Raw genomic sequence first — 27,162 nt, forward strand, 5'->3', positions numbered from 1 at the left:
GAAGGACATGCAGTATTGGAACTTTGCTCAAAAGGTTGTGTTAGTCTTAAACAAGAGATGCTGAAAAGTCTATAAAAAAGATTTTGCATCCTAACCTAAGATCGTCCAATCTTGAGGGTCCATTGGACATTGCTTTAATAATCACTAAGTACTTCTGGTACACTGCTGCAAAACAGTGTCAACTTTAATTGGGGGTTCGCAATTTTCCCTTGGGCCATTGACTCAATCCCAGCTCATGACACGTTGTCACAGATTCATGTAGGAAATTCACAGCAGCATTCCTGGAGAAGGGAGTTTTTGTCATCATCTTGGCGCATCTGGGAAAATGTAACAAACACTGAAATTCACAACTGATCTTGCAGGAACCTGTTTGGGAGAGATCACAGCACAGAAACAGATAAGTGAATAGTTTTAAGTGTAGCCTTGTTGGAAAGCTGCAAAGTGAGTAGAGTGGGTTCTTTATTGATTTTATGTTTTATTGAGAGATGTCTCTTGATTAAACTTAAAAATATAAGCTATAAGTATTAAGTTAGCCTGGAGGAGTTTTTGTCACGGAATAAGACGGTGCTATTTTCTGGGTCTGCAGATTGGAAGAAGCAAAAATAGTCCTTAGTGATATGCTCTTCTTGTCGGATGTGGGAGTTTAGGGAGAGTTTACGTGTTATTGAGGATTATATTTGCAATAAATGCCATTGGTTGCGAATCCTATTAGATCGAATGGATCGGTTGGAGCAACAGTTAGAGGCAATGATGAATTCACAAGAGCAAGGGGTGTGATGGATGGCAGTTATAGGAAGGGAGAAAAGTTGCAGATACAATTACATAGATGGGTTAACTCCCAGAAAAGTAAGAGAGGTAGGCAGCTAGTGCACAAGTCCTCTATGGCTGTCCCCATTTCAAACAAGTATGCTGTTTTGGAAAATGTAGGGGGCGATGGATTCTCAGGGGAATGTGGCACGAACAGCCAAGTTTCTGGTATTGAGACTGGCTCTAATGCAATGAATGTTGAGTTTCAAGAGATCAATTGTTAGGAGACTCTCTAGTCTGAGCACAGACAGACATTTCTGTGACCAGCAGTGAAAAATTAGAATGGTGTTTCTTCACTGGTGTGAGGATCAAGAATGTTTCCGAGGGTGCAGAATGTTCTCAAGGGGGAGACTGCTCAGCAGGAAGTCATTGCACACACTGGAATCAACAACTTGGGATGGGAAAAGGATGAGATTCTAAAGGGAGAATATAGAGAGTTGGGCATGAATTTTAAAAGGAGGTCCTCGAGTAGTAATATCTGGATTACTCCCAGTGCTACGAGCTAGTGAGGGTAGGAAGAAGAGGATAGAGCCGATGAATGCATGGCTGAGGAACTGGTGGATGGGAGAAGGATTCCCATTTTCGGATCATTGGAATCACTTCTGGGATAGAAGTGACCTGTGCAAGAAGGATGGATTGCACCTGAATTGGAAGGGAACTAATACGCTGGCAGGAAGATTTGCTAGAGCTGCTTGAGCGGATTTAACCTAGTTAGATGAGTGGGGGGGGTGTAGGCACCCAGGGAAATGGTGAGGAAAGAGATCAATCGGAGACTGGTACAGTTGGGAAAAGGAACGAGTCAAACAGTCAGGGCAGACAGGAAATCAGTAAAGAACAAGGTGGGACTGATAAATTAAACTGCATTTATTTCAATGCAAGAGGCCTAACAGGGAAAGCAGATGAACTCAGGGCATGGTTAGGAAAATGGGACTGGGATATCATAGCAATTAGAGATGGACATGACTGGCAGCTGAATGTTCCAGGATACAAATGCTGCAGGAAGGATAGAAAGGGAGGCAAGAGAGGAGGGGGAGTGGCATTTTTGATAAGGGATAGCATTACAGTTTTGCTGAGGGAGGATATTCCTGGAAATACATCCAGGGAAGTTATTTAGGTCGAACTGACAAGTAAGAAAGGGTTGATCACCTTATTGGGATTGTATTATAGACCCCCTAATAGACAGCAGGAAATTGAGTAACAAATTTTTAAGGAGATCTCCGTTATCTATGAGAATAATGTGGTTATAGTAGGTGATTTTAACTTTCCAAACATAGACTGAGACTGCCATAGTGTTAAGGGTTTGGATGGAGAGGAATTTAAGTATGTGGATGTACCTAGTAGAGAAGGTGCAAAACTTGACCTACTTTTGGGAAATGAGGCAGGGCAGGTGACTGAGGTGTCAGTGGGGGAGACTTTGGGACCAGCGACCATAATTCTATTAGTTTTTAAAGAGTGATGGAAAAGGATAGACCAGATCTAAAAGTTGAAGTTCTAAATTGGAGAAAGGCCAATTTTGACGGTATTAGGCAAGAACTTTCAAAAGCTGATTGGGGGCAGATGTTCGCAGGTAAAGGGACGGCTGGAAAATGGGAAGCCTTCAGAAATGAGATAACCAGAATCCAGAGAAAAAGGAAGGCTGGTAGCTATAGGGAATGCTGGATGACTAAAGAAATTGGGGGTTTGGTTAAGAAAAAAGGAAGCATATGTAAGGTATAGACAGGATAGATCAATTGAATCCTTAGAGTATAAAGGCAGTATACTTAGAGTATAAAGGGAGCATACCTAAGAGGGAAATCAGGAGGGCAAAAAGGGAACATGAGATAGCTTAGGCAAATTGAATTAAGGAGAATCCAAAGGGGTTTTATAATTACATTAAGAACAAAAGGGTAACTAGGGGGAGAATAGGGCCCCTCACAGATCAGCAAGGTGGCCTTTGTGTGGAGCAGCAGGAGATGGGGGAGATACTAAACAAATATTTTGCATCAGTATTTACTGTGGAAAAGGATATGGAAGATATAGACTGTAGGGAAATAAATGGTGACACCTTGAAAAATGACCATATTACAGAGGAGGAAGTGCTGGATGTCTTGAAATGCATAAAGGTGGATAAATCCCCAGGACCTTGACCAGGCGTACCCTAGAACTTTGGGAAGTTGGAGACATGATTGCTGGGCCTCATGCTGAGATATTTATATCATTAATAGTCACCGTTGAGGTGCTGGAAAACTGTGGCTGACGTAGTGCCAATATTTAAGAAAGTTGGTAAGGATAAACCAGGGAACTATAGACCGGTGAGCCTGATGTCAGTGGTGGGTAGGTTATTGGAGGGAATCCTGAGGGACAGGATGTACACGTATTTCAAAAGGCAAGAACTGATTCGGGATAGTCAACATGGCTTTGTGCGTGGGAAATCATGTCTCAAACTTGACTGAATGTTTTTGAGGAAGTAAAAAAGAGGATTGAGGGCAGAGTAGTAGATGTGTTCTATATGACAAGACGTTTGACAAGGTTCCCTATGGGAGCCTGATTAGCATGGTTAGATATCATGGAATACAAGGAGAACTAGCCATTTGGATACAGACCTTGCTCAGAGATAGAAGACAGAGGGTGGTGATGGAGGGTTGTGACCAGTGGAGTGCCACAAGGATTGGTGCTGGCTCCATTATTTTTCTTCTTTTTATATAAATGATTTTGATGCAAGCATAAGAGGTACAGTTAGTAAGTTTGCAGATCACACCAAATTGGAGGTGTAGTGGACAGCGAAGAGGGTTACCTCAGATTACAATAGGATCTTGATCAGATGGGCCAATGGGCTGATGAGTGACAGATGGAGTTTGATTTAGATTAATGTGAGGTGCTGCATTTTGGGAAAGCAAATCTTAACAGGACATTTACACTTAATGGTAAGGTCCTAGGGAGTGTTGCTGAACAAAGAGACCTTGGAGTGCAGGTTCATAGTTCCTTGAAAGTGGAGTCGCAGGTAGATAGGATAGTGAAGAAGGCAATTGGTATGTTTTCCTTTATTGGTCAGAGTATTGAGTACAGGAGTTGGGAGGTCATGTTGTGGCTGTACAGGACATTGGTTAGGCCACTGTTGGAATATTGTGTGCAATTCTGGTCTCCTTCCTATTGGAAGGATGTTGTGAAACTTGAAAGGGTTCAGAAAAGATTTACAAGGATGTTGCCAGGGTTAGAAGGTCTGAACTACACGGAATAGCTGAACAGGCTGGGGCTGTTTTCCCTGGAGCGTCAGAGGCTGATGGATGACGTTATGGAGGTTTATAAAATCATGAGGAGCATGGATAGGATAAATAAACAAGGTCTTTTCCCTGGGGTGGGGAGTCTAGAACGAGAAGGCATAGGTTTAGGGTGAGAGTGGAAAGATGTGAGGGACCTAAGGGGCAACCTTTTCACAGGGTGATATGGGTATGGAATGAGCTGCCAGAGGAAGTGGTAGAGCTGAAAATGTGTAGCTGGAAAAGCGCAGCAGGTCAGGCAGCATCCAAGGAACAGGAGAATCGACGTTTCGGGCATAAGCTCTTCTTCAGGAATGAGGAAAGTGTGTCCAGCAGGCTAAGATAAAAGGTAGGGAGGACGGACTTGGGGGAGGGGCGTTGAAAATGCGATAGGTGGAAGGAGGTCAAGGTGAGGGTGATAGGCCAGAGTGGTGGTGGGGGCGGAGAGGTCAGGAAGAAGATGGCAGGTTAAGAAGGCAGTGCTGAGTTCGAGGGATTTGACTGAGACAAGGTGGGGAGGAGGGGAAATGAGGAAACTGGAGAAATCTGAGTTCATCCCTGTGGTTGGAGGGTTCCTAGGCGAAAGATGAGGCGCTCTTCCTCCAACCGTCGTGTTGCTATGGTCTGGCGATGCAGGAGTCCAAGGACCTGCATGTCCTTGGTGGAGTGGGAGGGAGAGTTGAAGTGTTGAGCCACGGGGTGGTTGGGTTGATTGGTCCGGGTGTCCCAGAGGTGTTCTCTGAAACATTCCGTAAGTAGGCGGCCTGTCTCCCCAATATAGAGGAGGCCACATCGGGCGCAGCGGATGCAATAGATGATGTGTGTGGAGGTGCAGGTGAATTTGTGGCGGATATGGAAGTACTCCTTGGGGCCTTGGAGAGAAGTAAGGGGGAGGTGTGGGCACAAGTTTTGCATTTCTTGCGGTTGCAGGGGAAGGTGCCGGGAGTGGAGGTTAGGTTGGTGGGGGGTGTGGACCTGACGAAAGAGTCACGGAAGGGGTGGTCTTTTCGGAATGCTGATAGGGGAGGGGAGGGAAATATATCCCTGGTGGTGGGGTCCGTTTGGAGGTGGCGGAAATGACGGCGGATGATACGCTGTACGTGGAGGTTGGTGGGATGGTAGGTGAGGACCAGTGGGTTTCTGTCCTGGTGGTGGTTGGAGGGGCGGGGCTCAAGGACGGAGGAGCGGGAAGTGGAAGAGATGCGGTGGAGGGCATCATCGACCACGTCTGGGGGGAAATTGCGGTCCTTGAAGAAGGAGGCCATCTGGGTTGTACGGTTTTGGAACTGGTCCTCCTGGGAGCAAATGCGGCGGAGACGAAGGAATTGGGAATATGGGATGGCGTTTTTACAGGGGGCAGGGTGGGAGGAGGTGTAGTCTAGGTAGCTGTGGGAGTCGGTCGATTTATAGTAAATGTCCGTGTTGATTCGGTTGCCCGAGATAGAAATGGAAAGGTCTAGGAAGGGGAGTGAGGAGTCTGAGACGGTCCAGGTGAATTTGGAGGTCGGGGTGGAAGGTGTTGGTAAAGTGGATGAACTGTTCAACCTCCTCGTGGGAGCACAAGGCAGCGCTGATACAGTCATCGATGTAGTGGAAGAAAAGGTGGGGGGTGGTGCCAGTGTAGCTGCGGAAGATGGACTGTTCCACATATCCTACGAAGAGGCAGGCATAGATGGGGCCCATGCGGGTGCACATGGCTACTCCTTTGGTTTGGAGGAAGTGGGAGGATTGGAAAGAGAAGTTGTTCAGGGTGAGGACCAGTTCAGTCAGTCGAAGGAGGGTGTCAGTGGAAGGGTACTGGTTGGTACGGTGGGAAAGGAAGAAGCGGAGGGCTTTGAGTCCTTCGTGATGGGGGATGGAGGTGTCCATGGTGAAGATAAGATGTTGGGGACCGGGGAAGCGAAAATCATGGAGGAGGTGGAGGGCGTGGGTGGTGTCCCGAACGTAGGTGGGGAGTTCTTGGACTAAGGGGAACAGGACCGTGTTGAGGTATGCAGAGATGAGTTTGGTGGGGCAGGAGCAGGCTGAGACAATGGGTCAGCCGGGGCAGTCAGATTTGTGGATTTTGGGCAGGAGGTAGGCACGGAGGCGAAGGCGGCGGGAGAATTGTTCGATGTCACGCCATGTGTTGAACTCATTAATCCGTGAGCGTAGGGGAATGAAGGTGAGGCCTCTGCTGAGGAATGATCTTTCATCCTCAGAGAGGGGTAGTTCTGGAGGGATGGTGAAAATACGGCAGGGCTGGGAGCTAGGACCTGGTGTGGGGCTGGAGCTGGGAGTGGGGGCGGGGTTGGGCGTGGGCATCCGCGACTATCGGGAATAACACTGTCTCTGTCGTTGCCACAGCCACTTCCACCCCCAGTGACATCACTAACCTGCACGACCACAACGCTGCATGTGTCTCCGCCCCCACGCCGATCCCCACCCCCACGCCTAACCCCGCCCCCACGCCGATCTCCGCCCCCACGCCCAACTCCGCCCCCACGCCGATCTCCGTCCCCGCCCCCACGCCCAACCCCGCCCCCAAGCCCAGCTCCAGCCCCACACCAGGTCCGAGCTCCCAGCCCTGCCGTGTTTTCACCATCCCTCCAGACCTACCCCTCTCTGAGGATGAAAGATTAGTCCTCAGCAGAGGCCTCACCTTCATTCCCCTACGCTCTCGGATTAACGAGTTCAACACGCGGCGTGACATTGAACAATTCTTCCGCCGCCTTCGCCTCCGTGCCTACTTCTTCAACCAAGACTCTCGCCCACCCTCTGACGACCCCTTCTCCCGCCTCCAACACACTCCATCCACCTGGACACCCCGTGCTGGCCTCTTACCTGCCCTTGATCTCTTCATAGCCAACTGCCGCCGCGACATTAACCGCCTCAACTTCTCCACCCCTCTCACCCACTCCAACCTCTCACCCTCGGAACGTGCAGCCCTCCACTCCCTCCGTTCCAACCCCAACCTCACTATCAAGCCGGCAGACAAGAGAGGCGCGTTAGTAGTTTGGCGCACCGACCTTTACACCGCATGGGCTAAACGCCAGCCCGCGGACACCTCCTCCTACTGCCCCCTTGACCATGACCCCACCTCCCACCACCAAACCATCTTCTCCCAGACCACCCATAACCTCATCACCTCAGGGGATCTCCCATCCACTGCCTCCAACCTCATCGTCCCACAACCCCGCACTGCCCGTTTCTACCTCCTGCCCAAAATCCACAAACCTGACTGCCCCGGCCGACCCATTGTCTCAGCCTGCTCCTGCCCCACCAAACTCATCTATGCATACCTCGACACGGTCCTATCCCCCTTAGTCCAAGAACTCCCCACCTACGTTCGGGACACCACCCATGCCCTCCACCTCCTCCATGATGTTCGCTTTCCCGGTCCCCAACGCCTTATCTTCACCATGGACATCCAGTCCCTGTACACCTCCATCCCCCATCACGAAGGACTCAAAGCCCACCGCTTCTTCCTTTCCTGCCGTACCAACCAGTACCCTTCCACTGACACCCTCCTTCGACTGACTGAACTGGTCCTTACCCTGAACAACTTCTCTTTCCAATCCTCCCACTTCCTCCAAACCAAAGGAGTAGCCATGGGCACCGCATGGGCCCCAGCTATACCTGCCTCTTCGTTGGATATGTGGAACAGTCCATCTTCCGCAGCTACACTGGCACCACTCCCCACCTTTTCCTCCGCTACATCGATGACTGTATCGGCGCTGCCTAATGCTCCCACCAGGAGGTTGAACAGTTCATCAACTTTACCAATACCTTCCACCCCGACCTCCAAATTCACCTGGACCGTCTCAGACTCCTCCCTCCCCTTCCTAGACCTTTCCATTTCTATCTCGGGCGACCGTATCAACACGGGCATTTACAATAAACTGACCGACTCCCACAGCTACCTAGACTACACCTCCACCCACCCTGCCCCCTATAAAAACTCCATCCCATATTACCAATTCCTTCGTCTCCGCCGCATCTGCTCCCAGGAGGACCAGTTCCAAAACCATATAACCCAGATGACCTCCTTCTTCAAGGTCCGCAATTTCCCCCCAGATGTGGTCGACGATGCCCTCCACCGCAACTCCTCCACTTCCCGCTCCTCCGCCCTTGAGCCCCGCCCCTCCAACCGCCAGCAGGACAGAACCCCACTGGTCCTCACCTACCATCCCACCAACCTCCACGGACAACGTATCATCCGCCGTCATTTCCGCCACCTCCAAACGGACCCCACCACCAGGGATATATTTCCCTCCCCTCCCCGATCAGCGTTCCGAAAAGACAACTCCCTCTGTGACTCCCTTGTCATGTCCACACCCACCCCCCCAAACCCAACCTCCACTCCCAGCACCTTGCCCTGCAACCGCAAAAAATGCAAAACTTGCCCCCACACTTCCCCCTTACTTCCCTCCAAGGCCCCAAGGGATACTTCCATATCCGCCACAAATTCACCTGAACCTCCACACGCAACATTTACTGCATCCGCTGCACCCGATGTGGCCTCCTCTATATTGGGGAGACAGGCCGCCTACTTGCGGAACGTTTCAGAGAACACCTCTGGGACACCCGGACCAACCATCCCAACCACCCTGTGGCTCAACACTTCAACTCTCCCTCCCACTCCACCAAGGACATGCAGGTCCTTGGACTCCTGCATCGCCAGACCATAGCAACACGACGGTTGGAGGAAGAGCGCCTCATCTTCTGCCTAGGAAACCCTCCAACCACAAGGGATGAACTCAGATTTCTCCAGTTTCCTCATTTCCCCTCCCCCCACCTTGTCTTAGTCAAATCCCTCGAACTCAGCACTGCCTTCTTAACCTTCAATCTTCTTCCTGACCTCTCCGCCCCCACCCACTCCGGCCTATTACCCTCACCTTGATCTCCTTCCACCTATCGCCCTTCCCCCAAGTCCGTCCTCCCTACCTTTTATCTTAGACTGCTGGACACACTTTCATCATCCCTGAAGAAGGGCTTATGCCCGAAACGTCGATTCTCCTGTTCCCTGGATGCTGCCTGATCTGCGCTTTTCCAGCAACACATTTTCAGCTCTGATCTCCAGCATCTGCAGTCCTCACTTTCTCCTAGAGGAAGTGGTAGAGGCTAGTACAGTCGTAACATTTAAAAGGCATTTGGATGGGTATATGAATAGGAAGGGTTTGGAGGGATAGGGGCCAAGTGCTGGTAGGTGGGAGTAGATTGGGTTGGGATATCTGGTCAGCATGGACGGGTTGGATCAAAGGGTCTGGTTCCATGTTGTACATCTTTGTCCATCAAGTAACAGCTAAAAATGCAAATGTTTGGGGCATAACTGTATTGTTTATGGGACTTTGATAATTAATTTGAATTTTGATTCCTTTATTGAAAAAAAGACTTCTTTTTTTCCAAACTTAATTTACAGTGTTTTAGGATGGGGACTTGGAATAGGCTGAGTCATCTCTGCCCATGTTGGGTCCGTGGTGGAAAACCCATATACCTGTCTTTGGAGGTCTCTGTCTGTCTGTCTGTCTGTCTGTCTGTTGGTGTCCCTCTCGCTCTTTCTCGCGCTCTCTGGCTCTCTGCTGCCTGCATGTGTGCCAAGCTGACTTGTGCAGCTGGCTCAGGGTACAGCCAACCGTTATATGAGTTCATCCCTTGTACAGGGAACGTGCTGCTGCCACTCTAAAGGTGCAGCATTTAACAACCTGGAGTCAGAATATCCTGACCATGAGTTAAATCCTGTACGGTAATACCATTGTACTCAAATGTGTTCCTGTGAAAGGCAATAGCTCAAGTCCACCTTCAGTTTTATGCTGTTTATCATCTAATTTTAAATATTTATCAAGTCGATTCATTCTGAATGCAGCTTGTGCGACTTAATGTAGTTATGTGGGCTGTATGGACAGCCAGGAGTCTCAGCTGGGTGGGGTACAGAGAACAACAACAACAACAACGAGGAAGATTTGAGAAGTAGGATTATGCAGAAAAGGTTTGAGATTTTCTAGTGATTCAATATTGGTATGTTTGCTGTTGAGTGCAGCTGGTATTTCGGTCACTTGCTTGGAAGAGGCCGTCAAACAAAAGTGTGAATTTTGGGGCTGTGCAGCCACAGATGTTGATGAGAATAATCTCCTTGGTTTGAGCTTTCTCCCAGTGAGGAAGGAGAGACTGTTGGCCACAGTCACAGGTAGCATGAGCATTCTGATAGCCCTGAAAGGTAGCAGTCATTGACAGTCCTCCTCCAGTCACCTGAGGGCATTGTGCGCATCTCCTGCCCAGTGCCAGGACTCTCTCCAGGAGGCTCCGTTGTCGTGGGCAGTGGGGAGGCTGTCATTATCATGTGTCCAACTCCTGGTGCTTTTATGCAGCTTTCAGTCTAAGTGCAACCAGGGTGACTAATGTAACAACCACATTGAGGTGCCAGTATCTATACTCGAGCTAGGTGTGGGACAAAGATGGCATGGAGTACCCTCTGAGTCCACCTCACAACTTTCTCCTTGGAGGTTAAGGCTGGAACCATTGTGGTTAAAAGTTGGTAACTGTGATAAATGACCTGCAGAAGAAATACGATGGGTAAGTACCCATTAATGATGTGCTGGGTAGAGTAGAAGAAGCTCTACCTTGGGCACATGCATAGAAGAAATGATGCATGTGTAATTAACTTGATGCCCCAACAACATACATGCATATACTCCCCCATATTTGCCATGCGCACACACACAAACATGTATTCCCCACTATAGCACCAGTTCCAGCCCTCCTCTGTCACACTCCCTCTTATCCCATCACTCTGTGGAGTTTACTGAAGCATGCTATACCATCAATTGGAGTCTCTGTGCCTGCACCGGCCACTCCCCTCCATTGTTCAGAGTGCTTAGTCCCCAAGTGCTCCATGAAGCTGCTGGCTTTACGTTAAGCCTCTGGCCTAGCAGCATTTTCTGTCCTTGCAGCTGCCTGCAAACCTTGCAGTGGAGAGGAATAAAATAGAGAGCAACAACATCTGAGAGAAGTAAACTTTTGGCTTCATCATATGGTGACATAAATTGTCAATTTGACAGATAAAGAAAGGCTGATAGTCTGGGATTTGCTTCACTGGAGTGTAAGAGGTTGAGAGGCAACCTTACAGAAGTTTCTAAAATAATAAGGGGTATAGATAGGGTTAGTGGTAATTGTCTTTTCCCTGGACTGGGGGATTTCAAGACTAGGGGACACATTTTTAAAGTGAAAGAAGAGAGATTTTAAAAAAGACATGGGACAAATTCTTTACACAAGGTGGTTCATATATGGAGTAAACTTTCTGAGAAGGTGGTGGATGTGGAGACAATTAGTGTAAAAAAGCATTTGGATAGATGCATGAAATAGGAAAGGTTTGGAGGATATGGGCCTGGAGTAGGCAGGTGGGACTGAGTTGTTTAGGACGAGGCAGGAATATTTGTTGGAGGGCCATGTCAGGGACAAGCTGGTGGCAGCTCCATTCCTCGTGTTTATCACCTGTACTTGCTGTGGCCACTGTGGGCCTGAAGCACGTAGGAAGTGGGAGCAGGAGTTAGCTATGTAATAGCTTTAGGTAAGCTCTTGCAATCCAAGCTGATCATCCTCAAATCCATATGCCTGTGCTAACCCCATATCCCGGTTTCCCTTAGTACCCTGCCTTGAATGTAAAATCTCATGAGCAACTAGAGCACTTTGGGGTAAAGAACTTCTTTTCATTTCACATATGGTTGACCCCTTACTTTAAGACTATGCTGTGAAGTTTTAGACTCCTAAATCTAGGGGCAGAAGTCTTCAGGGTATCTACACTGTCAGGAGCTTTGTTTTTAAGAATGTTAGATGTCTCCACAAGATCATGGTCTGAATTCCAACCTAAACACATGGATCTGTGTTGGGTGTTAACATTCAAAGAGAAGCTGTATCTCTGGCCTGAAGCTCCTCCACCCACACATTGCCAACTTGAAGCAAGCTTACTGCAAAGAGCATCAGGAAATCTGGCAGCTTCATTAAATTGAGGACATCGCTGGATCCAAGTGCCTGCCTTTAGAAGATTTCCATGACACCTTTTCTAGAGATGGTCTGATTCCCCCCCGACACACACCCCACACTGTTTCTTGTCCATTAGGTTGACCCCTTACCACGGCCTTGCTTGCTGCTGGAAGCCTTTATACGTCAGTCTGCAGTCTGTTAGCAAGCTGGTGATTTGGACTGGAACCAATCAGCCACTTCAGTTACATACTGAATGTGCTAGCATGTGAGGAAACCTCAGTGGATTTTTTTTTTAAACTGACATATACTGTGCATAAGTTCAAAATTTCCCAACGTTTCTCCTACCTGGGAAGGTAGGTCTACCCCACTCTCTCTCTCCTGATTGGACAGTTTCCTCATTCATACAACTTACATCGTGGTCCTTCTCAGGCAGTTGTAACCTCTTCTGGGTAAGAAGACCAAAGCACTAAGGATTAGTTACACTGTTTCTGGAATCTACATTGCATTCTTTTATTTACTGTAAATGTAGCAAAGTATGTTCTTTATTTGAAGACAATATTACACATGCACAACTACTGCTGCAATGTTTGGTCTGACAAATCATAGACCTTTTGCTGCACATGTTGATTTCATTGCTTAGGTTTTACAATGCTAATGTATTAGCATTCAAATCATGGTTTGTTCGTGCCTGATATGGGAAGCCAGGCACATGTGTGTAAGTAGCGTCTCCAGCTGCAGCTCCTGAAAGTGTGAATTTCGGAGTTAGAGTGGCATCTGGAGCATTTGCAAGGTGAAGAGTATTGTGGACAGCACGTACAGAGAGGTGGTCGCACCGCAGACTCGGACTCCACAGGCAGGAAGGGAATGGGTGACCGCCAGGGAGAGCAGGAGGGCTAGGCAGGCAGTGCAGGAATCTCCTGGGACTATTCCCCTGCAAAACCGATACTGTTTTGGATACTGTCGAGGGGTATGGCGGGACTATCTTATGTCGACAGATTGGAGCGACTGGGCTTGTATACCCTTGAGTTTAGAAGACTGAGAGGGGATCTGATTGAGACGTATAAGATTATTAAAGGATTGGACACTCTGGAGGCAGGAAACATGTTTCTGCTGGTGGGTGAATGCCGAACCAGAGGACACAGCCTAAAAATAAGGGGTAGGCTATTTTGGACAGAGATGAAGAGAAACTTCTTCACCCAGAGAGTGGTGACTGTGTGGAATGCTCTGCCCCATGAGGCAGTGGAGGCCCAGTCTCTGGATTTGTTTAAGAAAGAGTTGGATAGAGCTCTCAAGGATAGTGGAATCGAGGGTTATGGAGATAAGGCAGGAACAGGATACTGATTAAGGATGAACAGCCATGATCATAATAAATGGTGGTGCAGGCTTGAAGGGCAGAACGGCCTACTCCTGCACCTATTGTCTATTGTATGGCTTCTCCGATAGCAGCAGCACGGTCCTCTCTGCTGCAGAGGGAGGGAGAAATAGACATTGAATCCCCTATAACTGTAGCATTTCTATTGTAAGGGGAGTAGATAGGCATTTCTGTGGCCACAAACGAGTCTAGGATGGCATGTTGCCTCCCTGGTGCTAGGGTCCTGGTTGTCTTTGAGCTATTATAGGACATTTTTTGGATGAGGAGGGCAAACAGACAGTGGTTATGGTACATGTTGGTACTAACTGCATAGGTTTAAAAAGAAAAGTGAGGTCCTAAAAGCAGAATATAGAGAACTAGAAAGAAAGTTAAAACGTAGAACCTCAGGATTACCACTGGTTCCACGAGCTAGTCAGTAGAAATAAGAGGATATATACAATGAACATGTGGATGAAAAGATGGTGTAAAAGGGATGGTTTCAGATTTGTGAGGCATTGGGACCGGATCTGGGAGAAGTGGGACACTTACAAACTGGACGGGTTACACCTGGGCAGGACTGGGATTGCTGTCTTTATGGGGGTACTTGGTGGAGTGGTTAGGGAGGGTTTAAACCAGTGGGACGGGGGATGGGAAACAGAAGAGTAGGGCAGTAGATGCAGCAATTGAGGGAGAGATAGGAACCAAGGCAAACCTGAGGAAGAACAAGAACAGGCAGGGAAAGGCTGCTGAGAAGAGCAGGAGAGGTGGTCTCAAATGCATGTATTTCAGTGTGAGAAATATAATAGGCAAGCTAGATGAACTTGGAGCTTTGGTTAGTGCTTGGAACTATGACATTACTGTGATTACGGAGACTTGTCTCCGGTGTGATAGAAGGGGATGTAAAAGGGATAGGAGAGTTGCATTACTGGTTAAGGAGTATCTCACAGCTGTACTGAGGGAGGATACATCAGAGGGCCTGTGCAATGAGGCAGTATGGGTGGAACTCCGGAATAGAAAGGTGAAATCTCAATGCTGAGGGCATACTACCGGCCTCCCAACAGCCAATGGGAGATGGAGAATATGTAGACAGATTTTGGAAAGATGTCAAAACTGGGACTCACTTCATGCTAGGGGCTTAGATGGAGCAGAATTTGTAAGGACAATTCAGGATGGTTTCTTGACCTTTTTATATAAACAGCCCAACCAAAGAAGGGGTTATACTGGACCTCGTTTTGGGCAATGAGCCTGTCCAGGTGAGTGACGTTTCAGTGGGTGAGAATTTTGGGAGTAGTACCTCTGGATAGGGACACCAGCAATCTTTGGGTGAAGGTGTTAAATTGGGGGAAGACAAACTAAAACAAAATGAGGTAGGAACTAGAGAATTATGGTTGGAGGTGGCTGCTTGAGAGTAAATCAAACAGCAGTTGATGAGAATTCAGGAGTGGCATATTCCTGTGAGACTGAAGGATAGGTACAGCAAGTCGTGTGAACCTTGGATGACTGGGGATGTTATGACCTTAGTCAAATCAAAAAGAAGTAAATGTAAGGTATAGGAGGACGGGAATTGACCAAACCCTTGAAGTATGAGGAATATAAAAATGTAGGAAAGAACTTAAACAAGGAATTAGAAGGGCTAAAAAGGATCATGAGAAATCACAGCAAACAGGATTAAGAAGAATATCCAGACTTTTTATACATATAGGAAAGGGTTGGTTCACTCAAGGACAAAGGATGCAATCGATGTGTGGAGGTAGGTGAGGTCTTAAACAAATACTTTGTGTCGGCAATCACCAAAGGGAAGGACTTGGTGCAGGATGATCTCTGGTAAGGGAGTGCTGAATTTGTAAGACAAGTTGTGATTAAAAACGAAGAGGTTTTGTGCGTCTTAAGTCATAGTAAGGCTGATATGTCCCTGGTTCCTGATGGGATATGTCCCTGAATATTTAGGGAGGCGAGAGTATAAATTACTAGAGCATTGACAGACGTCTATGTATCCTCTATGGCCACAGGTGAGGTCCTAGAGGACTAGAGAATGGGATAACATTGTTTATGAAGTGTAGTAGGGATTATCCAGGAATTTACAGGCCTGTGAGTGTCACATCAGTGGTAGGGAAATTATTGGAAAAGTTTCCCAGAAACAAGATCTATACGCACTTAGAAGCAAATGGACTTATTACCAATAGTTTTGTAGGGGGAGGTCGTGCCTCATGAATTTGATCGAGTTTTTTGAGGCGAGAAGATATTTGAGAGAAAAGCTGTTAATGTTGTCCACATGGAATTCAGTAAAGCCTTTGACAACGTATCATGGCAGACTGATACAAAAGGTGAAGTCGTGTGGTATCTGGGTGAGCTGGCAAGATGGATACAGAGCTGACTTAGTCACAGGAAACAGAAGGCAGCAGTGGGAGGATGCCTTTTGGATCGGAGGGTTGTGACAAGTGATGTTCCACAGGGATCAGTGCTGAGACCTCTGTTCATGGTCTACAGAAATGATTTTGAAAGAAAGAGTGGCTGGTCTAATTAGTAAGCTTGTAGATGATACAAAAATTGGTGGAGTTGTGGAGAGTGAGGAGGATTATCAGAGGATACAGCTGGATATATACCATAGAGGCATAGAAATATACAGCACAGAAACAGACCCTTCGGTCCAACTCGTCCATGCCTCCCAGATATCCTAACCTAATCTCCCCTGCCAGGGAAAAGACCTTGTCCCTCCTGATGCCCCAGCCTCAGATGCTCCAGCCTGTTCAATCTCTCCCTTTGGCTCAAATTCTCTAACTCTGGCAACATCCTTAAATCTTTTCTTTCAAGTTTCACAACATCCTTTTGAATAGGAAGGAGACCAAAATTGCACGCAGTATTCCAAAAGAGGCCTAACCAATGTCCTGTACAGCCACAACATGACCTCACAACTCCTATACTCAATACTCTGACCAAGAAAGGAAAGCATACCAAACGCCGCCTTCACTATCTTATCTACCTGCGACTCCACTTTCAAGGAGCTATGAACCTGCACTCCAAGGTCTCTTTGTTCAGCAACACTCCCTAGGACCTTACCATTTAAGCGTATAAGTCCTGCTCTGATTTGCTTTGGCAAACTGCAACATCTCAGATTTATCTAAATTAAGCTCCATCTGCCACTCCTCAGCTCATTGGCCCATCTGGTCAAGACCCCATTGTAATCTGAGGTAACCACCTTCGTTGTCCACTACACTGTCATCTGCAAACATACTAACTGTACCTCCTTTGTTCACATCCAAATCACTTACATAAATGACAAAAAGTAGAGGACCCAGCACTGATCCTTGTGGCACACCACTGGTCACAGGCCTCCAGTCTGAAAAGCAACCCTCCACCATCACCTTCTGTCTTCTCCCTTTGAACCAGTTCTGTATCCAAATGGCTAGTTATCCCTGTATTCAGTGAGGGATAACCTTGCTAACCAGTGTCCCATGAGGAACCTTGTCGAACACTTTAATGGAGTCCATATAGATCACGTCCATTGCTCTGCCCCCATCAATCATCTTTGTTACTTCATCAAAAAACTCAATCACGTTTGTAAGACATGACCTCCCACGCACAAAGCCATGTTGACTATCCCTAATTAGTTCTTGCCTTTCCAAATACACGTAAATCCTGTCCCTCAGGATTCCCTCCAACAACCTGATCACCATCCACCAATCTATAGTTCCCTGGCTTTTCCTTGCCATCTTTCTTTAATAGTAGAACTACGTTGGCCAACCTGTAGTCTTCCAATACCTCACTTGTGACTGTTGATGATACAAATATCTCAGCAAGGGGTTCAGCAATCACTTCCCTAGCTTCCCAGAGTTCTAGTGTATACCTGATCAGGTCCTGGGGAGTTATTCAGTTTTATGCATTTTCAAGACATCCAGCACCACCACCTCTGTGTAATATGGACATGTTTCAAGATGTCGTCATCTATTTCTCAACATTCTATACCTCCCATGACCTTTTCCACAGTCAACACTGATGCAGAATACTCACTTAGTATCTCCCCCATCTCCTGCAGCTCCACACATAGACTGCCTTGCTAATTTTTGAGGGGCCCTATTCTCTCCCTACTTACCCTTTTGTTCTTAATGTATTTATAAAAACCCTTTGGATTCTCCTTAACCCTATTTGCCAAAGCTATCTCATGTCCCCTTTTTGCCCTCCTGATTTCCCTCTTAAATATACTCCTCCTGCCTTGAAAGTCTTCTAAGGATTCACTCGATCTATCCTGTCTATACCTGACATATGCTTCCTTCTTTTTCTTAACCAAACAAATCAATTTCTGTCGTCATCCAGCATTCCCTACACCTATGAACCTTTCCATTCATCCGAACAGGAATATACCGTCTCTGGACTCTCATTATCTCTCTCTTTTTTTTGTTTAGATTCTATTCTCGACCGTGTAGAAACAGCCATTTGGCCCATCAAGTTTACACCAACCCTCCAAAAAGCATCCCACCCAGCGACCCTATCCCTTTGTATTTCCCACAGCTGATCCACCTGCACATCCCTGGGTACTATGGGTAATTTAGCACGACCAATCCACCTAACCTGCACATCTTTGAACTGAAGCACTCTGAAGAAACCCACATAGATACTGGGAGAATGCGTGGAGTTTGCACAATCAGTCACCCAAGGATGGAATCGAGCCTGGTCTCTGGTGCTGTGTGGCAGCCATGCTGACCACTGAGCCACCGTGCCACCCATTCACCTGAAAAGAAAAGGACATCAGCTTGGTTTTGCATCAAATGGCAGTTGCCTCCAAGATTATTCTCTGCACTGTACTGAAGAGCCAACCTAGATCACACTAGCTTCCAATTAAACCTGTTGGACTATAACCTGGTGTTGTGTGATTTTTAACTTTGTACACCCCAGTCCAACACCGGCATCTCCGAATCATAGATCACACACCTAAGTCTCTGGGTCAGCACTTGAACCTATAGCTGCCTTAGCGTTACTACTGGACTAAAGCTGACCAAACTTAAAAATGAAAGAAGCAGCAGTGTATCGAAATTCTTTCTTCGTCTTTAAGTGAGTCCTTTCTTTTTTTCGTAACTAGAAATGCATAGAAGAGAGAGGCCTGGGATAGAGTTCTTCTTTAACATCAGTTTAGAAGGAAATTGAAATAGAGTTTAGTGTTAAAGAAGTGCATCTATCATAAATGACTGCCTTGGTTTGAAATTGCTATCTTCTTTTAAGTTCCCTTTATTGATCAATGGAGTGAAGTCTCAAATAATCCTTTCTTTTTAAAGCAGACCATCAAGAATTGTTATCTCCTTTTCCAAACCTGACAACAGTTGCTCCAAGTAAGTGGGTTTTTTTTGGGGGGGGGGCACCCTACTGAATTATTTATGTTTCCACTCCTTGAATTCTGTTCATGACCAATCATTTCTTTTTTGCTGTCTGTCTTTCTGTGCAGCTTTCCAAGCAGACTGGAATAAGCATATAGGTGAGTCACAAAAATCTTTGGCATAAATGTGAGTGGAAGTCCTCATTTGTTGCTAATCAATATGCCTTTCTCAGCTTCAGTTTGAGGTAGGTTGGTGTAATATTAATGGAGAAACTGCCCAGATAAGTAAATGATACATACAGTACCTATAACTAATTAACTGTTCCAATATAGTAACCTCCCATTAGCACACCCCTTGTCAAAAAAGCAAATTCAGACACCGATTCTAACATGCAGCTCTCCAATCCAGGAGGGGGAAAAAAATCAAGAGAAAAATCAGAAAGTAGCAGGTGGAAGACATTCACTGAAGTTTTCAACTCTTGAGACCCCAAAGGCTTCTGATGTTGCTGAAAAGAACAAAACCCAGAAATCTGGATCTGAGAGAGCCGGCCACACCCATTCAGGCTGTTTTTAAACAACCCAAGGCCTTCAAAGGTGTTATCTGAAATCGTCTTCAGTAGCCAGTTTTTTCACCACTGCCTTGCAACCTCTTCAAAAAAGAAACCCATGACAAAATAACAAAGTGGCAGTGTTGTAATACCATGTAATTTTTTCCAGAATATATATGATTCAATAGCCAGGGTCATGTCTAAGCCACACTGAGTAGGTACCAGCTCACAAATGAATGAATTTATTGGATTCAGCTACATGGCTGCTAGAATGTTGATCTACTATTCCAATCACTAGCTACCACACTCGTAATAAGACTAAGCAGCAATAAAGGTAGGTTGTAGCTGAAATCTTTTATTGAAAAATAGCCTGTTTGTAGGAATCGAAAGAGGCTGAATGCAGTAGTTGACTGTTGACATGTAATGCCTGTGCAATTAATTGCAACAATCAAATGGCTGTGGTATAAAGACCAACATAATGCAGTCTAGTTATCGAGTCTTTCTTGATAAATGTGTAGATTTGCGTGCGGATGTCCAAGAACCTTTTTAAAGGACATTGTCTTTTCTCGCTCATGAAATAGTCTCCTAGTTTACGAAGTACATTTGTTGATACAACCTCTCTCTCTGTCTCACTTATGGAAGATTTATAGGAAAGTGCTAACAGCATTGATCAATTGATGCTCTACCATTTGCTTCTGAGAACAGGGAGAAAGCCCTGGATAAAAGGAGATTGCTCTCCAGGTCCTAGGCTAACTTACTTTAGACCCTTGGGTATAGATTTTATATAATTTGCATTCTGCCTGCCTGCCTTTTTCTCAAAATATATCTAAGAGTTTGATTTTTGTTCAGCTGGTTGAGCATCTCTCAGTTTATAATTTCAGTGCTCTTTAAACATACAAGAAATTGGGGAATATTGCTAATGCTGAGGAAGCCTGTAGCAAAAGGCATTGACAGAATGCACTTGTGAATTGCAAATGAAGTTCAGTTTTGATGGGAATTGGTGGATTTTGTTGGAGGATTGGGTAGGTCATCTAATCCTTCAAAAATAAGTTTAAATTATCAAAGAAACTGCTCTAATGAAACAAGGAATAGAAGTAAAAGTAATGTTGCAGTTGTTGGAAATCTGAAATATATACAGAATGCTTGAGAAACTCTCAGCTCTGGCAGCATCTGTGGGGAGAGAAATGTAGTTAATGTTTCAAGTCTGATATGACTTCTTCAGAACTGAAGAGTCATACCAGATTTAAAACGTAAATTCTGTTTGTCTTCACAGATGCTGTCATATCCGAGTTCTTACAGCATTCTTGAGGAATAAGCAGCACACCATGAAAAGGATAGTAACAGACTTCAGGAGGGAATAGTGGTTAAATAGCTGGAGGCATGGTAGATGTACAAGTAGGTGGTTTGTGTGGAACTGAATATATGAATTAAACGTGAGTGATTTTAATAGCATCCTGTATCAATTTCCATCTCCTAGAGATATATAACCGTTAACTTGAAACGATTCAATGGTATGCTTAAAAATAGGACTCACAAATAATGACTTGATGGTACAATTCAGCAAGTTAGACCTGTGAACATTTCTGGAGTAGGTTCGAGAGTCTAACGCCAATTTGCGCTGAAACTGTCAAAATGCATTTCAAGTCATGTTCTGAAACCAACCAACAGTTGTATCCCAAACTTCCAATTCACAAGTTCTAGCTTAAACATTTCAAATCAACAATCAACAGGAGTTCAAATCAGCATTCCAGTGCAATACTGAGGGAACACTACATTGCTAATGTGCCTTTTTGAAAGAGATGTTTGATTTGAGGCTAGATCTGTTCTTGCAGTTATGCATAAAAAAAATTCAATTGGATGACTTGAATAAGCAAGGTACATCTTTCAATACCTGCTCAGTGTCCCTCAGGCAAAACTGGCAAAACAGATTATGTGGCAGTTTATCTTCTTACTGACGACTAATGTGTGCACATTGGCTCTGACATGTAGCAAATAAGTGACAACACTTTTTTTTTTTTAATTGATTCGTAAAACATTTTGGGATAATCTGAAAATGTGAAAAGTGCTAAATAAATGCAAATTCATTTTTAAGGTAGTTGCCAATAGCCTTTTTGTCTTTGTGCAAATGCATAAGGAAGCAAGAAAATTGTGATAGTAATCTTGGCACAAAAACGTTTTCTCGTTGTTATAATGTCTCATAATTTTTCTTGAGGTTTGGGCGTATCATCTGCAGTTATGGCTGGAGTGATTCTTTTCTGGGTCTTCATGGTAAGTGAGACTTTCACTAATATAGTTTTGAATCCTGTCATTTCCTTTATTGAAAAATGTACTTAGTTTTAAATTACCAATTTTAAGATGTATTTTAGTTCTGAACTATTGAACAATAATGCATGAATGACAACTTGAGTCTAATGTGTGAAAGATAGTTTTCATTAAAATCTCCTTCCTATTAGTGTACTTCAAATGCAGGGACTTCCCAAAAAAAAATCTGCTCCTATAATATTATTCTTGAATATAATATAACGGTGAATGAGTCATTAAAACTCATGGAGCATGAGGGCTCTTCCGTTCCAGACGTGATGTCCCAGTTGGAGGAGAATTTTCATCAGAACTGTGATCTTTTTATTTCATTCAATTCCTTGTGATATTACTGATGCAATTCTCTTCACATTGTTCAAGGTTCACTCCTGAATCATTTAATAATAGACATTTCTTTGTGACAGATTTATGTTACATTAGTGTGGAAATCACTATTACAATAGCTGCATTTTTTTATTGTATGTGGGCATTGCTGTTGTCCGTCCCCTTGAAGTAGCAGTGAGTTGCTGCCTTGAACTACTGCTGTCCATTTGGTGTCAATAGCCCCCAATGTTAGGGAGGGAGTTTCAGGATGTTAGCGAAGCTGCATTGAAGGGAACAGTGATTATATTTTCAAGGCAAGGTAAGAGGTGGCTTGAAGGGAAACTCGCAGTCCGTGATGTTCCCTTGTGTCTACTGCCCTATTTGATGGCACTTATCACATTCCTGAAGAAGGGCTCTTGCCCGAAAAGTCGATTCTCCTGCTCCTTGGATGCTGCCTGACCTGCTGCACTTTTCCAGCAACACGTTTTCGGCACTTATCACAGGTTTGGAAGGTACTGCCTAAGGAGCCTTATTGAAATGCCGCGATGCATCTTGTAGATGACGCACACTGTTGCTACTGGATGGCATTGGTGGGGAGTGTGGATTTTGTTTTCCTTGCTTGAAGCAGTAGACTACCATGTGTCAGACTCCTTAACTAAGCACTGAGATACCATAGGAAATTACATTTAACATTGACAGATACAATGGTCTTGAACCTTAGTGCAGTCCAGTAATCGGCATAGAAATGAGAGAGGCAGCAGAACCAAGGCACATATTTCACTGGCAAAGCAGGGGAAAGGGTTCAGCTCAATTGGGAATTCTGAGAGTTTCTGCGTCATTAAGTTGCTGACTTGAGGAAAGCGCAGACCCTCGTTTTCTCAATAAGGCAAGTGAAAATGTCGTATGGTATTTGTCAATAATTTGAGATTATTTTTAGAGGCAGTGTTCCTAACTCTGGATTAAATGCCTTAATTCAAGTCTCCCCTCCCCATAGGTATTTCTTGACCTGTTTTAATAAGTTCATTTTCAAAATTCATAGCTTTTAGGGTCAAATTCTTCAGTTCTTAGATATTTTGAAGCACTGTCCCTTTTTGTCCAAGTATTGGAGCAGGAAATCCATGACCCTTTCATACTGTAACCTGCATGTTGCACCTGATTTGCTGTCCATCTCACTGCCCCTGTTGCTGCTTTGGGGCAGAGAGCAAGGCAGTAAGCCTTTCAGAAATGCAAGGGGAAAGAGGGTCAAGCCTGAAGGAGGAACTGAAGGAAATCATAATTAGTCAGGAAGTGGCATTGGTTAGCAGACAGAAAACAGAGTTTAAAAATAAATGGGTCCTTTTCAGAATGGCAAGCAGTGGCTTGGGCGTTGCAGGGTTCACTGCTGGGACCCCAGCTATTTACAATAAACAATTTGGACAAAGGAAATGAATGCAATATCTCCATTTCAGATGATACTAAGCTTGGTGTAGGAGTGTGTGCTGTGAGGAGGATGCTGCAAGGTGTCTTGAATAGATTGGCTGAGATGGCAAATACTTGGCAAATGCAATAAAACATGAAGTTATCCGGTTTGGTGTCTCAACAGGAAGGCAGATGATTATCTGAATGGTAGCAGTTTAGAAAAAGTGAGGTGTAGTGAGATCTGTGTGTCATAGTGGAACCGTCACTGAGGGTTGACATGCAGGTACAGCATGTGGTGAGTAAGGCTAATGGCATGCTGATCTCCATAGCAACAGGATTTGGAGTTTAAGAATGGCTTGCTACAGTTTTACAAGGCATGGGTGAGGCCGCACCCTGTGTGCAGTTGTGTGCAGTTTTGATCTCCTAGTCTGAGGAAAGACATTCTTGCTATTGAGGGAGTCCAGGGAAACTTCACCAGACTGATTCCTGGGATGGCAGGAAAGACTGGATCTACTGGGCTTGTACTGATTAGCCTGATGGGGCTGGAAAGGCTAGATGTGGAAAGGATGTTGTAGATGTTGAAGAATGTTCCAGAGTTGGGGGGTCACAGCCTAAGAATAAGGGGTAACCCATTCAGAGCTGAGGAGAGGAAGAATTTCTTCACTCAGTTGTGAGCCTGTGGAATACTCTCCCACAGGAAGCTGGTGGGGCCAGTTCACTAGATATATTCAGGAGGGAGCTGGACATGGGCCTTGCGACTATAGGAATCAAGGGGTATGGAGAAAAAGCAGGAATGGGATACTGAGATTGCATGATCAGCCATGATGGTATTGAATAGTGGTGCAAGCTCGAAGAGCTGAATGACCTACTTCTCCACCATTTTTTTTAAGCATGGCTTTGAGCTAACTGAGATAGCAAGTGGTTGGTGGGTCAGGAGACAAAGGGTTGGAAACCAGGCAGTGATTGGTAGGAATCCAAAACATTATTGTTTAGTGCAGGCACCTACCTGTGGCATTACTGGTAGTAACATCACTGGCACTGTGACTGTATATGTAGTGAATGTAACCCTGCAATTGCTTAAGCAGCAAATGCAACCTCTTCCAAAAGCTTCAGAATTGATGTACATGAAGATTCCTATTTGTTTTAAGCGTGTGCCATGCCTAGGAATCCTAGCCATTATTGCAGCACAGTATGAGCGTGTGTAAAGCAGGAGTAGTGCAGTTCCATTCAGGATTATTGCATTGTAGAGTTACAGAGCCATACAGCATGGAAACAGACCTTCTTGAAGGTAGCTGACACCAAAATTGGAGGTGTAGTGGACAGCGAAGAAGGTAACCTTGGATACAACAGGATCCTGATCAGATGGGCTGAGGAGTGGCTGATGGAGTTTAATTCAGACAAATGTGAGGTTCTTCATTTTAGAAAGACAAATCAGAGCAGGACGTGTACATTTAATAAGATCCCGAGGAGTGTTGCTGAACAAAGAGATCTTGGAGTGCAGGTTCGTACTTGAAAGTGGAGTTGCATGTAGACAGGATAGTGAAGAAGGCATTTGGAATGCTTTCCTTTATTGGCAAGTGCATTCAGTTGAGATGTCATATTGCGGGACATTGGTTAGGCCACTGTTGAAAGAATTCGGAAAAGATTTACAAGGATGTTGCCAGAGTTGGAATGTTTGAGCTATAGGGAGAAGCTGAACAGACTGGGGCTATTTTCCCTGAAGTGTTGGAGGCTGAGGGATGACCTTATAGAGGTTTATAAAATCATGAGGGACATGAATAAGGTAAACAGACAAGATCTTTTCCCAGGTGGGGGTGTCCAAAACTAAAGGACATAAGTTTAAGTGAGAGAGGAAAGACTTAAAAGGGACCTAAGGAGCAACCTTTTCACACTAGGGTGGTGCATGTATGGAATGAGCTGCCAGAGGAAGAGGAGGAGGCTGGTACAAATACAGCATTTAAAAGGCATCTGAATGGGCATATGAATAAGAAGGGTTTAGAGAGATATGGGCCAACTCTAGATTAATTTAGGATATATAGAGCACGCAATCAGATCCTTCGGTCCAACTCATCCAAGCCAACCAAATATTTAGTATTGGAAACACCTGTCCTGAGGATAAGAGCTTGTCTATTTATCCTATCCATGCTCCTCAATTTTATAAACCTCGAAGGTCACCCCTCAGACTCTGACACTCCAGGGAAAACAGCCCCTCCGGACAGCTCAAACCCAATAGTTGTGTTTTGAATAGGACTGAGGAATAACATGAAACATGTGCTGATTGGGAACGGGCTCCTGTGAATAATATTCCTGCCAGTGTTTGAAATTCACCTACTTAGGGAATAAATGCTAATTGTTTTGTGTGCAGTGGTTGATGTTTAGCCATGACTATTTTCTTTATTCCTATGTAGATACTATCCATAAGTTGGGGATGGACAGGAAGCACACTCTCTTTATAGAGCCTCACTAAATTAACACGACAAGGCTGTTATAAAGGGCCAAGGATAATCACTGGAAAATAAGAACAACTTTGAGAATTACCTGCCATAATTTACTATAACCTATTTGTTTTGTTGTTCATAGGCAAAGTGCAAGAAACAACCTGCAACGATCTCTAATGTTTGAAGCAAACCAAACTGTGACATTGGATAGCAGAAAGTGAGGACATTGGATAACCGTATAAGTGGATTTGGTTATCAAGTATTATATACCTCGACTCTTTCAAACTGGAGAAGTTTATGTGGATTAGCACAAATTGTGGTGATTTATATTTTTGAAAGAACATACTTGAAGCTTTCGCTCAAACTCATTTTGGTCTTCCATGAACACTATTAAGTAGCATCACACAATGCAATTATTTATTTTTCCTTGCATTAAATATTTATGCTTTCAGCAAAACAAATGAAGCCGTTTGCTGCAAGGCAAAAAGGTTTACTTATAATCAGAGACAAACTTTTGGATTTTGTATCTTAAAACACTGAATATATTATGCTCATATTTGTTATACAAATAATATTTGTAAATTAAGTATTCGGTGTTCTTAATAGAATTAGTTAGGCAAGGGAAAAGCCTAGGATGGAAAATTTTCTCAAATGAGTTCAATCACCCAGCATTCCAAATTGAGCTCAGTTTTTTTCTAAACTGAGCTGAATGCAATTTTTAAAAATTTGGAATCTTGTAGTGTTCAACACAACTTGTGCTTAAAGCTCCAACTAATGCAAAGTCCAGACCTAAATATTTAAAAAAATTTAATTTTAGTAAGTTATACTTAAATGGAATTTGGGAGATAGTGCAATAGATTATTACTATCATTTTAGAATTATATTTTCTAAATTTCCTTCTTCCAACTCTGAACATTTGATTCTAATAATCTTTAGTACTTCAGACTCTCCCTAAGCAGATATCTAATCACTTTCTTGTACCAGTCTCCACATTTTAACGACTTTTTCTGCTCCTACAGAACTTAATGTCGAATTCACCTATAACTGCTCTTTTGTTGGCTTTAATAGACTTTTCTGGATTAGCCATATCATCATTGTGATGAAGGAGCGTCGCTCCGAAAGCTAGTGTGCTTCCAATTAAACCTGTTGGACTATAACCTGGTGTTGTGTGATTTTTATCATTGTGTAGTGTTTCTTAAGAAATTGTAATGTGAAAATTGAACTGCAAAACAACTTAAGCATTTCTGATGTTGGGCTGGCATGTCAATATGTAAAGATGCACATAGCCCATATTGGAAAGAGGACGTTCTGCAGATAGCTCAGTTATTATCTGACATGAATCTTAGAACCTGTGAAAAATAAAACAGAACTGTAACTGCTACATGTTGGGGCAGAAATGCTCCATCGCCAAGACGTCAAGCTGGGAGAAAACAAGGGAGCCACAAGGTGGCATGCATGTATATGGAGACAGGTGGGTTATTGCCAACAGAACAGTACA

General features: G+C 44.8%; 1 protein-coding gene across 5 annotated transcripts in view; it reads left to right on the plus strand.

The window, feature by feature from the left end:
- LOC148141157 (uncharacterized) overlaps nucleotides 1–26,821 on the plus strand; it is a 68,599-nt gene extending 41,778 nt beyond the window's left edge. For 3 of the 5 annotated variants that reach the window (XM_087978646.1, XM_087978647.1, XM_087978648.1), the window contains exons 6-9: nucleotides 18,621–18,674; nucleotides 18,788–18,817; nucleotides 21,419–21,474; nucleotides 25,807–26,821. In XM_087978646.1, the coding sequence (XP_087834772.1) occupies nucleotides 18,621–18,674; nucleotides 18,788–18,817; nucleotides 21,419–21,474; nucleotides 25,807–25,848 (182 nt within the window). In that variant the 3' untranslated portion in view covers nucleotides 25,849–26,821. Of the gene's footprint in view, nucleotides 1–17,753; nucleotides 18,530–18,620; nucleotides 18,675–18,787; nucleotides 18,818–21,418; nucleotides 21,475–25,806 lie in introns of those variants that run through there. The other 2 variants (XM_087978649.1, XM_087978650.1) reach the window with 2 other exon arrangements.
- The last annotated feature ends 341 nt before the right edge of the window (nucleotides 26,822–27,162 follow it).

Source organism: Chiloscyllium plagiosum, unplaced genomic scaffold, assembly GCF_037043375.1.
Source record: "Chiloscyllium plagiosum isolate Xiang-an unplaced genomic scaffold, Cpla_swu_hap1 HiC_scaffold_34, whole genome shotgun sequence".
Taxonomy (NCBI): domain Eukaryota; kingdom Metazoa; phylum Chordata; class Chondrichthyes; order Orectolobiformes; family Hemiscylliidae; genus Chiloscyllium; species Chiloscyllium plagiosum.